The sequence below is a fragment of the Eleutherodactylus coqui genome, chromosome 4 (assembly GCF_035609145.1).
Source record: "Eleutherodactylus coqui strain aEleCoq1 chromosome 4, aEleCoq1.hap1, whole genome shotgun sequence".
Lineage (NCBI taxonomy): Eukaryota > Metazoa > Chordata > Amphibia > Anura > Eleutherodactylidae > Eleutherodactylus > Eleutherodactylus coqui.
The window spans coordinates 277,584,145-277,599,635 of record NC_089840.1 but is presented as its reverse complement, the minus strand read 5'-3'; the positions used below and the strand labels follow the sequence as shown (position 1 = coordinate 277,599,635).

The window sequence follows — 15,491 nt, the reverse complement described above, 5'->3', positions numbered from 1 at the left end:
ATTTGATTTCCCAGGCAGGAAATAAATTGGCGCAAGCCTGCAGGCCAAATATAATGTTTTCGCTTTTTTGCAAAGGGAAGGACCCACTGCGTATATTCAATGAACAAGAAGTTTAATATCTGTGGTGTGGCCCTCCAAAAGTGTCACACAATTATAGTGTAGCAGAGTTATTAACTCTAGCAGAGCAGGTATTTGCCAGTCAGGAAAGACAATGGCGCAAGCCTGCAGTAAACCGTAGCTGGTTGCGTCTGATTTTTGTACGTTCTCCACGCAGCACACACGTACACGGAGACCTTAGGACTGACACAGGCAGGCCAAATATAATTTTTGGTCCTTTTTAGCAAAGGGAAGACCCCACTGCGTATATTCAATGAACAATAACTTTTAGAACTGTAGTGTGGCCCTGAAAAAGTGACACACAACTTTAGTGTAGCAGAGTTATTAACTCTAGCAGAGCAGGTATTTGCCAGTCAGGAAAGACAATGGCGCAAGCCTGCAGTAAACCGTAGCTGGTTGCGTCTGATTTTTGTACGTAGTCCACGCAGCACACACGTACACGGAGACCTTAGGACTGAGACAGGCAGGCCAAATATAATTTATTTTCCTTTTTTGCAAAGGGAAGGACCCACTGCGTATATTCAATGAACAATAACTGTGTTGTGGCCCTGCCTACACAATTCTGTCCCTGTAGTATCAATGGAGGGTGCAATGCTCTGCACAGACGATTTTTAGAAAAAAAAAAAAAATGCAACACTGCTAACAGCAGCCAGCACAGTACTGCACACGGTTAAATTTGGCCCTAGGAAGGACCGTTGAGGTTCTTGAAGGCTACACTCACTCCTAACACTCTCCCTGCCTAAGCACCACTTCTGTCCCTAATACCGAGTGCAATGCTCTGCACTGCCGATTTTGAGAAAAAAAAAAAAAAAACACTGCTAGCAGCAGCCTGCACACAGGTAGATGTGACCCTAAGAAGGACCGTTGGGGTTCTTGAAGCCTACACTGACTCCTAACGCTCTCCCTACAGCAGCACCAGCACGATAGTACTTTCCCTCAGCTAACTCACAAGGCATGTGTGGCGAGCCGCGGGAGGGGCCGACTTTTATACTCGGGTGACATCTAATCGCCCCAGCCACTCACAGCAGGGGGGTGGTATAGGGCTTGAACGTCACAGGGGGAAGTTGTAATGCCTTCCCTGTCTTTCAATTGGCCAGAAAAGCGCGCTAACGTCTCAGAGAGGAAACTGAAAGTAACCGGAACACCGCGTGGTGCTCGTTAAGAGTAACGAGCATCCCGAACACCCTAATATTCGCACGAATATCAAGCTCGGACGAGTACGTTCGCTCATCTCTAATGATTATACATTTTGGCCGAACAAAAGAAAATACTGAAAAACTTGACAACACAGACACTTCTCTACATGTAGTCTAAAGCACCACTTACATGGGACGATTATTAAAATCTAGAGATGAGTGAGCCTACTCGGCCAAGACCCTTTTTCGCCCGAGTACCGCGATTTTCGAGTACTTCCGTACTCGGGCGAAAAGATTCGGGGGGCGCCGTGGGTGAGTGGGGGGTTGCAGCGGGGAGTGGGGGGGAGAGGGAGAGAGAGAGGGCTCCCCCCTGTTCCCAGCTGCTACCCCCCGCTCCGCCACGCCTCCCCCCGCCCCCCAGCGCCCCCCAAATCTTTTCACCCGAGTACAGAAGTACTCGAAAATCGCGGTGCTCGATCAAGTAATTACTCGAAACGAGTATGTTCGCTCATCTCTATTAAAATCCATTCAAATGAAAAAAAAAACGCGTGATAATCGTTAAAAAATCATTTACTATTCATACACTTTTCGTTATCGCTCACTTTCAGCCAGCATAAAAATCATCGCTGGATCGCTGACTTCTTGCTACATTAAACGCTTCCCGCTCAGAGCTTTACATAGAATGTGAAGCACTGAGCGAGAAGCCATCGAGGATCTGCTTGAGCGCTAATAACTAGCGGTGACGTCACCACTCGTGCAGTGTTTATATGGGCAGATCGTCCCATCTGAATAAAGCATTACCTCCGGGGTTATCTGTAGGAATCCCCTCCTTACACGGCTGATCCCCCCTCACATGTGTCTCTGTGGCATCAATAGGGATCAGATCTTCATCCGGATTCACCAGCTGTGAAATAAATATTGTAAAAGTCATCACACAGTTGGAGAAGTCGTGTGGGAGGTTTTATATGGCCAGAAAAGGTCATTAATTAGTATGAGGAGTCGGAATGACATGACAGCAGTAGTGATCTGGGCCAAATAGCTGCAGGTCTCCTGTATAACTGCAACCTGTTGCTTCTTTATTCCAACCAGAAGTCTCGAGAACCAGAAAATAGTGATAAGATGTGGAGATCTAATGTCTGCGGTCGGCTGTAATCCTGCCATCTCCAGCTTTCTCATTACACAAGTATCAATCTATATATCTCTATATTTATCTATCTAAATAAAGATATAAAGACGAAAGTCCTCACTGACTGACTCACTCACTTGCCACTAATTCTTGATAATTCAATGCTAATTACAAATGTATTGGCACCCCTATGTAATGTACCTAATCTAATTCTCTACCTTTCTGGTGTCGTAAAACCATGAAATTTGGCACAACCATTCTTTAGATCCTAAATAGGAAAAGTAAAGAGGTCACAACTCGCTTATTCAATGCTAATTGCAGAAGCAAGTGCAGCCCTATGTAATGGAACTTCCTGGTGTCATACAAGCATGAAATTTGGCACAACAATTCTTTAGGTCCTAAGTGGGAAGAGTGGAACGGGTGGAATATTCTGCAGAGGGACATCAGTATAAGCAGTCTGAGGAGAATCTAAAGCTCCTCTATGTGTATACATATTTTATTCCTTGGTTTCTCGGAAGTAACCAGCACTTCATAAAATTTCTGTGCCAACAACACGTAAATGATTGTATCAAATTAAATTGGGTGAAGCTGGGCATATCAGCTAGTCATATAATAAGACTGAACACAAGACCTTCCCAGCCGTCCTACAGACCAGATGGGAGAATTTATGAAACCTTCTCTCCATCTACCTGATCATCCTGTGGAAGAAGAGGCCGGGGACATCTCTCCGCTGCTGTTCTCTTACTGGATCTACCTGCAGAAAACACAGACAGCCACTGAATTCATTCTCTACATACAAATAATAAAGGCCATGTGGATTTAGTCCTGTCTATTACCTAGTGATGGGGGGCGCTGGTGGTCCTCCATCATGACGTCCTTGTACAGATCCTTGTGTCCTTCTAAATACGCCCACTCCTCCATGGAGAAATAGACAGTGACGTCCTGACACCTTATAGGAACCTGACAACACAAGGATACACCCAGACACATTATACCGCCATAGCGTTACTGTATAATGTCCCAGCATTCCCAGCAGCGTCACCTCTCCAGTCAGCAGCTCAATCATCTTGTTGGTGAGTTCTAGGATCTTCTGCTCATTGATCTCTTCCAGTATCAGAGGGTGAGGTGGAGGCCCTGTGATTGGGCTCAGGGGTCTTCCCCATCCATCAGACCCTGGGGCCTGACAGCCATCACTAGAAATCTTCTTCACTACCGTGTAATCCTGTTTGTGGGGAGATACATCCATAAATATCACTGCAGACATTCCCAGAGTCCTTCATGTCTCCAGTTATGGTCACCTGTTATTATAGCAGTTGTCCATATTAGGACAAAAATGCAGCAATGTAGAAGACTGAATGAAACAGGACATTAAGAGGTCACAAATGCCCCCCGTCCCGCAATGAGATCATAAGGTGCCATTTAGTTGCCATAGAAGTCTGTGGCCTACTGAAGGCTCCAAGGCTACCATGGTTGATTGCCTGTGGCATGGCTAAATAGACTGTCAGAATGTGGTATAATGCAATACTATGGTATTGCATAATACTCTAAAAGTGATCAAACAATCGCAAGTTCAGGTCCCCGATGGAGACTAAAAAAAATGGAAAATTGGAGTTAAAAAATTTTTTTTTAAATTATTAAAAAAAATAAAAGGTGCAACCAGCCAACTGGTATTTTTATGTACACTGAAAGAAGATGATGAACCGACAAATCAAGCATTCATAGTTACTTATGGCTTATTTTGTTCAGTTTCCCAACATTTCCCTGTTTTTATCTAAAACTAGACAACTGCAATAACATAGACAGGAATGATGTAATGTGACGTCATCCCCAGAATCTCTCACCTCTCCTGTAAGCTGAAAGAGTATCTCTAGGGTGAGGGTAAATATACTCTCCACCATCTTGTCCCTCTTCCTATCCATCCTTGTCTGGTCAATTAGGATTATTATGAGACATAGAAGATATCAGCCGAGGATCCTGAATGGAGAGAAGACGAGACCATGTAAACCACCCCAAATCTCTGGATTACTGTTATGAATAAGGATACATTCACACAGCGCGATATTGCGCTTACCAACATATGTTTTTTCACAGCGAGGGCAGGCACTTTCCATGCAAAACTGTGATCCTTTGCGTTTGTTTCACGCGAATGGAGAGAAGACGAGACAATGTAAACCACAACCAAATCTCTGGATTACTGCTCTGAATAAAGCTGCATTCACACAACCCATATACAGCGCCATAACAGGCCAAGAAAGTTGGTCTCATATCGCGCTTGCAGAAATGCATTTTACACACTAATGCAAAGCGGTTTTCATGGAAAAGCTCCTCTCATCACTTCTGTGAGATTGCTATCCTCTGGCACTTGTTTCCCTATCGTTAGAGGATCGGCAAGTGTTTCCCCATTGATTTCAACGGGAAACCTCACACTTGCATACCATGTGTTTAACTATCCCATTGAAAACAATGGCAATGCATTCCGAGGGAACGTGAAGAAAAGGACATGAAGCTATTTTTTTAATTCGCAGCATGGAGTTCACATTTGCGCACTGTGAATGCGCCCAAGGGCGTATTTACACGGGTGATTTTCACTACAATTCCTGTCGTTGCGAGATGCACACAAATTGCACGTGAAAAGAACCCATTATTTTACATGAGTGATTCTTCTCTCGGACTGACAGTTAGAGATAGAGAGATCGTAGCGCGTCTTATTTTTGGGGTGATATCGCTCATTATTTTCTTTGGAACTGTATAAATTTGCCGCACACTGGCGTGCTGTGTGATGTTTATATGAGGCATTGTGAATGTTCTGTTTTACTATTTGAACAACATACTATTTTCAGACACGTGAACATCTCATGTGTAGCGCTGCCTTTTTCTCACAAAACACACATCGCAGTCACAGGTAAGAATGCAGGTTGTAAGTTTATTATCAGTCCGAGTTTATTAGATCAGTCTTGCACGCGCCGATGTAAGTGCAGCCTAAGGGTACATGCGGACAGACGTTTACAAGGTTGCACCGAGATCCTCAGCACTTGGCCATCCCATCCATGTGTATCCGATGTGCGGGACACCACACAGTGACCGGTACTGTTCTCAGCTGAGATTCGGACAGAAACGGGACATGGTGACATTTATTTTCACTTGGACTATTCATCCAAATAAACAAACAAGTCTGTGTGAATTCACCGACTCAGATGAAAGGGGCGCTACTCTAACAATATTTTTATACCAATTTTTCGATCTGAATATTGGAAGAAAAATCTCCGGTGTGCGTGTGCCCTAAAGATGAGAAACGCAACTACTACTACAATGGTAATTTTTACCGCAGGGTTTATTGACCCGAACGCGGAGCAAAATAGGGACCTCTGATGCTTTGAATTCTGGTCAGTAAAACCCATGGTCAGCCGGAACACATGTCTATATCACAGACGTGGAAACGTGTCCGTAATACGCTGATCTGAAATTCGTCTTAAAGGGGTTGTCCCGCGCCGAAACAGGTTTTTTCTTTTATTCAATAGGCCCCCCGTTCGGCGCGAGACAAACCCGATGCATGTGTTAAAAAAAAAAAACGGGTAGTACTTACCCGAATCCCCGCGCTGCGGCGACTTCTTCCTTCTTCTTACTTACCTTAGTAAGATGGCCGCTGGGATCTTCACTGTGCAGTCCATTGCCGATTCCAGCCTCCTGATTGGCTGGAATCGGCACACGTGACGGGGCGGAGCTACGAGGAGCCGCTCTGAGGCCCCATTCAGAAGACAGAAGACCGCACAGCGCAAGCGCATCTAAAATTGCCAGAAGAGGCGATTTTAGACGGATCCATGGAGACAAAGACGCCAGCAACGGAGCAGGTAAGTGAATAACTTCTGTATGGCTCATAATTAATGCACAATGTATATTACAAAGTGCATTAATATGGCCATACAGAAGTATATAACCCCACATGCTTTCATGAGACAACCCCTTTAACCCCTTGAGTGGCACGCCCGGAAATTTTCAGGGACGAGCTCCACTGCCCATAGCGATATAGCCCGGAAGATTTCCGGGAAATGTTTCACTATGGGAGCTGCAGAGCACAATGCCACAAGCTGTGGCATTGTGCTCTGCCTGCACAGACCCACACAGAACAGTGCAGGACTTTGAAATACAGAAGCAGGAAGATATTGCCGATTTGCCGGCAATCTCCCGCTTCTAAATTCAAAGTCCTGCACTGCTTTGTTTACAGGTTGCCATAGAGACCATCGACTTGTCAGAAGCAAGCCAATGGTCTCTGTGGCAGGGAGAGCTAGGCTGTCAGAGGACAGCCAGGCACCAGCTTTTATAGCAGAGATCAGAGAAAACCTCCGATCTCTGCTGTGGTAACCCTTTAAATGCTGCAGTCTATGCGACTGCAGCATGTAAAGGGCTGTCACCATCGGACCCCCGGAATGTGATCAGGGGGTCCTGATGGCTCTCTTTGGAAGTCCCCTAAAGGCACAAACATGAAAAAAAAAAGTAAAAAAAATAATTAAAGAAATAAAAACACTTGTCTCCCTTTACTTTGTAAAAAATTAAAAATAAAATCACACATGTGGTATCCCTGCATCGTAATGACCCAGAGAAGGAAGTTAGTACATTATTTAACCCCTTAATGACACGGCCCCTTTTTTCTTTTTTCCCCATTTCTTTTTTTCCTCCCCCCGTTTAAAAAATCATAACTACTTTATTTATGTTTCGACGTTGCTGTATGAGAGCTTGTTGTTTTTTGCAGAATGAGTTGTATTTTTCAATTTTGCTATTTAAAGTACCATATTATGTACTGAAAAACTTTTACAAAATTCTAAGTGGAGTAAAATGAAAAAAAAATGACATTCCACCATCTTTCAGTGCGTCTTGTTTCTACGGCACACGAACTTTTTTTTTATTTTTATTTTTTTCAGACTACATTCACCGTGTGGGGTTAATAATGCACTACTTTGATAGATCAGACATTTACGGACACGGCGATACCAAACATGTATTTTTCTTTCATTTAGATTTTTTTATTATAGATATGGCAAAAGGGAATGAAAAAGTCGTGAAAAAGAAAAATAACTATTACAATTTGGTATTGGCATAATCGTACTGGCCGGTAGAATTACTTTAATACATTATTTATATGGCTCAGAGAATGCAGTGAACAATAAAAAACATGCCAGAATTAGAGATTTTGTTAATTTTGCCCCAAGAAAAAATGGAATAAAAAGTGATCAAAATTTTACATGTTCCTAAAAATTAGATAAATGAAGACTGGAGTTCATACCGCAATAAACACGGCCTTCTAGAGCGCTGGCAATGGGAAAATAAAATTACTACGGCTCTTGGAATGTGGCGACACAAAAGCAAACCTTTAAAAAAAAAATGTTTTAAATGTACAAAAATAGAAAAACATAAAAAACTGTATAAACTTGGTATCGCCAGAATCGTGTGACTCAGAGAATAATGATATCATATTATTTATTCTGCACGCTGAACGCCGTAAACATGGAATCCAAAAACAAATGGCAGAAATTCCTTTTTTTCTGCAATACATTATATATACCCAAAAATGATGCTATCAAAAAGTACAACTTGTCCCGCAAAAAACAAGCCCTCATACAGCCGTGTCAATGGAAAAATGAAAAAGGTTATGGCTCTTGGAACACGACTGGAAAATTGGTTGAAATTAAATGATTAGACCATTTAAAAACCCTGCCCTGGTGGGTCTGACAGGGTGGTGAGAAATCCGCCACTCAAGGGGTTAAAGGGGTTTTCTTAAAAGAAAAAGAGCTGGTGGTCTGAGGAGAGGCGAGTATACTCTATTTTTTTGTTTTATGTGGGGTCCAACATCTAGAAAATCATTTTATTGACAAATCCCCTTTAAGTATCTAAAATGCTGCTGGGCCTGGAAACCAGCAGTGATTGGGTTACTGTGATCACAATGCTACGTGCTTAACAAGAGGGATTTAATTCCTGGTTCTAATTGATAACAATTACACTTTAACTGGAGCGCTGAAACCATAAGAAATTAACCCTTGGGGCTTATTTACACGAGCGTATATCGTTTGGGTTTTCACGGGCCGGCCAACCGATATATGCTTCCATCTAAGCAGTTCCCCCCTTCCCTCTTCCTCACCGGCTCTCTGCCTTTCTCCTACTCTCCGAGCGGTTTGAAATGGGAGTGGGCGGGACAGGGGCAGAGCTAAGCTCCCGCCCCCTTCCTTTGTCCATAGCCAACAATGGGAGTGGCTGGGACAGAGCGTAACTTGGCTCCTCCCCCATCCCGTTCACTCCCATTGCAAATGCCGGACTGCAGGAGAGAGGCAGAGAGCTGGTGAAGGGGAGGGAAGGGGGAAACAGCTTAGATGGAAGCGTATATCGGCTAAGTGTTAAAACCCGATCGATATAAGCTCGTGTAAATAAGCCCTTAGGCCGGCTTCACACTGGCGAGAAAATTGAGCAAGATTTGTGTGTTGCGAGACGCACAAATCTCACACAAAAATGAACCCATTATTTTGAATGGGATTACATACATGGGCAATGTCCACCGACATCACATCACAATGCAATGCAGGTAAAAAAGATTGTGGCGCCTCCTATCTTTGGGCAGGCTCTCACATCGACTATTGTTTTCAATGGGGTCGGTGGCAGCTTAAAATCATGTGAGCGTAGAATAGCCGTGACTATGTTGCGGTTATTATTCTCAACTTTACACAGCTGGCTGCGACATTTTGCAATGCACTGACGGTGCAGCCCCGAAAACCTTCAGCTGCTAGAACAATGTAAATGACTTGAAATGCCTCACTAGAGGCACCTGTCATTGACTTATGAAGCCCTTCCCTGAGAAGCCATAGACAGCTGCCGGGGCTCAGCGGCGACTTCTGCCTCTGTCCCCGGCTCTGCACTGCTGTTTTGAGCTATCAGCAGCCGGGGATTTAAAATCCCCACCTGCTGGTAGCTCTGATTGTGATTGGCTGAAGTGCTCAGCCAATCACAATCAGAGCTACCAGCAGGCGGGAATTTTAAATTCCCCGGCTGCTGATAGCTCAGAACTACAGAGCCGGGGACAGTGCCAGAAGTCGCCGCTGAGCCCCGGCAGCTGAAGAGAGGTGAGTATTTATTTATTTATTTTTTTAATACACTTTTTTAAATGGCTTTTCAGGGAAGGGCTTATGAAGCCCCTCCCTGAAAAGCCATTGACGGGATGCCGGCAGCAGGATTCTCTATTGAATTCTATTGAAGAATTCCCTTTGCTGCATCTGCCACAGATGTGGCAGATGTAGCAGCAGGGAATTCTTTTAACTAGCAGGGGTGAAAGAAACATCTGCCGCATGCATTCTTCATGCCCGCAGGGGTCACGGCAGCGGCGCAGAGGTAAGTTTTTTTGTTTTGTTTTGCACTAAAATGTTTCTTTTTCAGGGAAGGGCTTATATGTAAAGTCCTTCCCTGAAAAAGAATACAGGGGGCCGGCAGAGCATTGCTTTCAATGGAGCCGCCGGCAGCAGGCGCGGCTCCATTGACAACAAGCGCGCAGCTGTGTTCACGCGTGTTTTTGCTCGTACCTAGGTGTGGGTGTATGTGCGTACCTAAGTACGCACAAAAACACGCTCATGTGAATGCACCCTAAGGATGTGAACTCTGAAAATGCACTTTTTCCCATCTGTACCGTTCTTGAATAATCTTCAGTTAATTCTCCATTACCTTTGAGAGTTAATAAGAATATGGGACAGCCACATTCTCAAGGTCGCATTAGAAATTAATTAGGTCTAGAAATAAGTCATCATACATCATCAACTCCTATGACCGATAACTAGTTTACTTTCACCTTAGTTGGAATGTCTGTGTGTGAATGCTATATATATATATATATATATATATATATATATATATATATATATATATGTGTGTGTGTGTGCTTGCTGATAATAAGAAACACATCTTCTGTGCGTTATTTGTAAGCTTCCTCAAGCTCGAACATTAAGTCTATGAATTTGGCACCCTGAAAACATACCTACTCGCAGTTATTGTTCTGAAAAATTTGGTGCTGGAGAGACGTTTTTTTCGAAGGCAGCTACCTCAGCTGGAAGCGTTTCTGCATTGTGGAACGGACAGATTAAGGCCTCCCTCACACAGGCGCTAATCGAGGCATATAACGCTTCCATTGTTTTTTATAGAGCCTCTCAGACAACTGCTCCAGTGGAGTCTGTTCTATTTTGGACGTTTAGCATACCTCATCAATGATGAGGTATGCTAAACTCCTCTGTTGGCCGCAGGGAGCTGCGGCTAAAAGCGAAAGTAAAATCACAGCAAAGCTCCGCGATTGAAACAAAGGTCAAAGTAGCTCTATGAAAATAAAAAACGCTTTTTTTCTTATGAAATATCACCCGTCCCTCGGATTTGTCCACCTGAAAAAATAACCAACTAGAGAATATTGCGCCGACATCTTGATGACTCGCATGTCTAAAAATCTCACTGATTCCTGTTTACATGAAATAGTAAATCTCAACCCCTCCTCACAGAATTAGTATCATCAACAAATGACTATAGAGGCTCTCATATACAAAACATACATAAATCTTACCCCATACTGTAGCAAGTCTGTAAAACAGACATAAATTAAGTGTTCTTTAAAAGGCAACATAGATACGTTGAATATGGGGGGTTACATTGGACCCCATCGCTGTCCCCTTCCCCGACGTACTTCAAAGGGTTGTGTTTGTAACAATGCTCCTTCTGTTTTACTCCCATGACCCCCAAGTGATGCGGCTTATATCAGACCAGAGGCACAACAAGTTTGGGTGGATTTTATTAGAGATGAGCGAACGTACTCGGTAAAGCACTACTCGTCCGAGTAATGTGCCTTATCCGAGTACCGCTGTACTCGTCCTGAAAGATTCGGGGAGCGCCGCTGCTGACAGGTGAGTCGCAGCGGGGAGCGGGGCAGAGCGGGCGGGAGAGAAGGAGAGAAAGATCTCCCCTCCGTTCCTCCCCGCTCTCCCCTGCAGCTCCCCGCTCCGCAGCACGTCCCGAATCTTTCAGGACGAGTACAGCGATACTCGGATAAGGCACATTACTCGGACGAGTAGTGCTTATCCGAGTACGTTCGCTCATCTCTAGATTTTATCTTTTCAAAAGCCACAACTGTATTTTTCCGTTGCCGTGGCCATGTTGTTTCTTTGCACGGTAAACTCTAGCTTTTGGTACTATTTTTCAGGTACACATAATGCATTGTAAAACCTTTTGTAAATTTTCATGGAGGGCAGGGAGGCAAAAAATACAGAAATTCTGCCATTGTCTTGTTTTCTTGCACGATAAATCACGATAAGTTTTTTTCTGCAGGTTGGTACGATACAAACATTTTTTTGTGTACATATATATATATATATATCTTTTTTTGTTTACATTTTTGTTGCAGGAGGGAACCTGAACCTGTATTATCTCTCTGATAATACACTGCAGTACTTTTGTTCTCCAATGCATTTTAGCATATCAACGTGATTACAGGGTAAGACTGCCAGCAGAAACTGCTGTCCATCTGCTGCCGCTCAGCAGAAGGGGCTCCCAGCACTAAAGACCTCATGGGGGATTCTGGGGCCGCAGGAGGCAGAAAAAGGGTCATTTTGTGGGGATTTGGGGAAAGCGCTCGTTCTATCAGTTGTGTCACTGATTTATATTCTTCTGGGGGGATTTTGTACGGATTGTAGAAAGCGAATTTGTAGTGGAGGCCGAATAATCCTGATTGTAGCTGGAGATGTTCTCTGCCTTCCGGAGGCTTCTATTCCCAGTCATGTTACAGGCCTGCCAATAGGGGGCACTGCAGAGGCCTGTGACCCCCACATACCTCCACCTGCAGCCGGACAGGAACTGTGGGCATATATTCCTATTCAACACCACCTCTACTCGAGCCAACCTAAACAACCAATCACCGTAAATCAGCCAACTCAAATAACCAATCACCGCGAATTAGTAAATCCAAGCAACCAATCAGTTTGCAAATATTGTGGAGGTCGGGTGTAAAAAGCTAATATGTGTGGGGTTGCTCTGTGCTTACAGGACCTGTGATGATGTCACCATCATGTGATCAATGTGGGAGGAGACAAGGGGTCACGTGACCATGTCTCACCGCTCAATGGATGCAAGACTCTGCTGTGTGAGGATGTATTCAGAGAGTCCATGGGGCAGAGTGGGAGTGCATACTGTACATGTGGGGAGCTATTATATATATATATATATATATATATATATATATATATATATATATATATATATATATAAATATGTGTGTGTAATGTTCGTGTGGGGTGCTACATATGTGTGTGTGTAATGTAAAAGTGGGGCGCTATGTATACATGTGTGTGTAATGTACATGTGGGTGCTATATATATATATCTGTAATGTACATGTGGGGGGCTATATATATGTAATGTACAATTTGGCGGGCTATATATATATATGTAATGTACATGTGGGCGGGGCCATTTATTTTTGTGTAATGTATATGTGGGGAGCTATATATATATGTAATGTATGTGTGGGGGGCTATATATATATGTATATATATATATGTAATGTACATGTGGGGCGCTATATATATCTGTGTAATGTACATGTGGGGCGCTATTATATATATATATATATATATATATATATTTATGTGTGTGTAATGTACATGTGGGGGGCGCTATATATATCTGTGTAATGTACATGTGGGGCTCCATATATATATATATATGCAATGTACGTGTGGGGCGCTATATATTTATGTGTAATGTACATGTGGGGAGCTATATATATATGCAATGTACGTGTGGGGCGCTATATATTTATGTGTAATGTACATGTGGGGTGCTATATATTTATGTGTGTGTAATGTACATGTGGGGTGCTATATATGTGTGTAATGTACATGTGGGGTGCTATATAGAGATGAGCGAGCGTACTCGGAAAAGCACTACTCGCTCGAGTAATTTGCTTTATCCAAGTATTGCTGTGCTCGTCCCTGAAGATTCGGGTGCCGGCACGGAGCGGGGAGCTGCAGGGGAGAGCGGGGAGGAACGGAGGTAAGATCTCTCTCTCCCTCTCTCCCGCCCGCTCTCCCCTGCTCCCCGCTGCGAATCACCTGTCAGCCGCAGCGGCACCCGAATCTTCGGGGACGAGCACAGCGATACTCGGATAAAGCAAATTACTCGAGCGAGTAGTGCTTTTCCGAGTACGCTCGCTCATCTCTAGTGCTATATATATGTGTGTAATGGACATGTGGGGCGCTATATATTTATGTGTAATGTACATGTGGGGTGCTATATATTTATGTGTAATGTACATGTGGGGCGATATATATATATATATATATATATGTGTGTAATGTACATGTGGGGTGCTATATATATGTGTGTAATGTACATGTGGGGCGCTATATATTTATGTGTAATGTACATGTGGGGTGCTATATATTTATGTGTAATGTACATGTGGGGCGATATATATATATATATATATATATGTGTGTAATGTACATGTGGGGTGCTATATATATGTGTGTAATGTACATGTGGGGCGCTATATATTTATGTGTAATGTACATGTGGGGCGCCATATATTTATGTGTAATGTACATGTGGGGCGATATATATTTATGTGTAATGTACATGTGGGGCGATATATATTTATGTGTAATGTACATGTGGGGTGCTATATCTATACATATAAAGACGAAAGCCCTCACTGACTCACTCACTGATTCACTGACTGATACGCCACTAATTCTCCAACTTCCTGATGTCGTAGTAACATGAAATTTGGTGAGAGCATAGATTATGTCCGAAATAGGAAAAGTAAAGCTGGCCCAACTCGATTATTCAATTCTAGCTCAAAAGAATTAGCGTCCAAATTTTACGTACGGAATCTAATTCTCTCACTTCCTGGTGTCTTAGAAACATGAAATTTGGCACAGGCATTGATTATGTCATAAATTGGAAAAGTTACTGGGTCCCAACATGATTTTTCAATTCTAAGCGCCAAAGAATTAGCGTCCAAATTTTACGTATGAAATCTAATTCTCTCACTTCCCGATGTCATTTTATATAAAGGAAATGTCGCATGGTTACCTCCCCGTGGTGTTTCCTGGGTAACGCTAAGAACCATGAAAAAATGGTAAACATATTTTTTTCCTGTATTTCTAAAGTAACCACGACTTCATAAGATTTTCAGTATGAACACCAGATAAACACCAGTACCAAATTAACTCGGGCGAAGACGGGTATATCAGCTAGTATAATATATGCGTGTAATGTATTTTTTAGGTGCAAAAATGCACTGCATATTTGCACATGCAAAAAAGAACATAGACTGTAGAGCGGCTCACTGAAATGATGTACAGATAAGCAGGTGTCCTGCATACTCCTTGCGTATTTCTGCCCTCCATTCACTTCAGTAGCGTATTGTAGTGTGTAATACCCTCACAATCCTTTATTGATTACTTCCCCAATCTACTATAGAACCCAACAAGCAGGAAACAACTGTCAGCACCCTGTGTACCTCTCCTGTATATATATAGAATGACTGACGGATACATCACCGCAGAGCCGAAACTACTGGAGCTAGAAACATGTAATTTGGCCCGCAGCTTCTCTGTATAATGTAGAGATCCACTAGGAAAGGAGTTTTTGAAATTCAGCCCCCAAGGCCTAATGCCCACGTCCGTGCAGAATACCGCAGCAGAGTCTGTCACGGCGCCCCCCCCTCCCCCCCAAAGACCACATACTCACCTCCCATCTCCCTGATTTGCGAGTCCCGCATGAAACGCCGGCAGTGTCATGTGACGCGGCTGGTGGTGGGCGGGGAAGTGTATTCACACTATACAGAAGTATAGCGTGATGGCCGGCTTCCATTGACTACAATGGAAGCCGGCCACTCATGTTCCAGCGGCAAATAGGACATGCCGCGGGTTATTTCACACCACAGAATTCCCCCTCAGCGTGAAATAACCCCAGTCCTATTTGGAACATTGAGCTATTAGGTTCAATAGAAATCCAGTCGTGGGCATTAGTCCTAAGGGGGATTAAAGTTTGTATGTATAGTAAAACCGTATTCAATGCGCTCATGAAATAAAAACTTGGCAA

At 43.4% G+C, this 15,491-nt stretch overlaps 1 protein-coding gene across 1 annotated transcript in view; it reads right to left on the bottom strand.

The window, feature by feature from the left end:
• Positions 1 to 3,592, bottom strand: part of LOC136626719 (zinc finger protein 208-like) — a 214,852-nt gene extending 211,260 nt beyond the window's left edge. Inside the window, exons 1-3 of the mRNA XM_066601725.1 lie at positions 3,422 to 3,592; positions 3,216 to 3,339; positions 3,069 to 3,133 (exon numbers count right to left, since the gene is read on the bottom strand). Coding sequence (XP_066457822.1) covers positions 3,069 to 3,133; positions 3,216 to 3,339; positions 3,422 to 3,445 — 213 coding nt within the window. The 5' untranslated portion in view covers positions 3,446 to 3,592. The remainder of the gene's footprint in view (positions 1 to 3,068; positions 3,134 to 3,215; positions 3,340 to 3,421) is intronic.
• Positions 3,593 to 15,491: the final 11,899 nt, after the last annotated feature.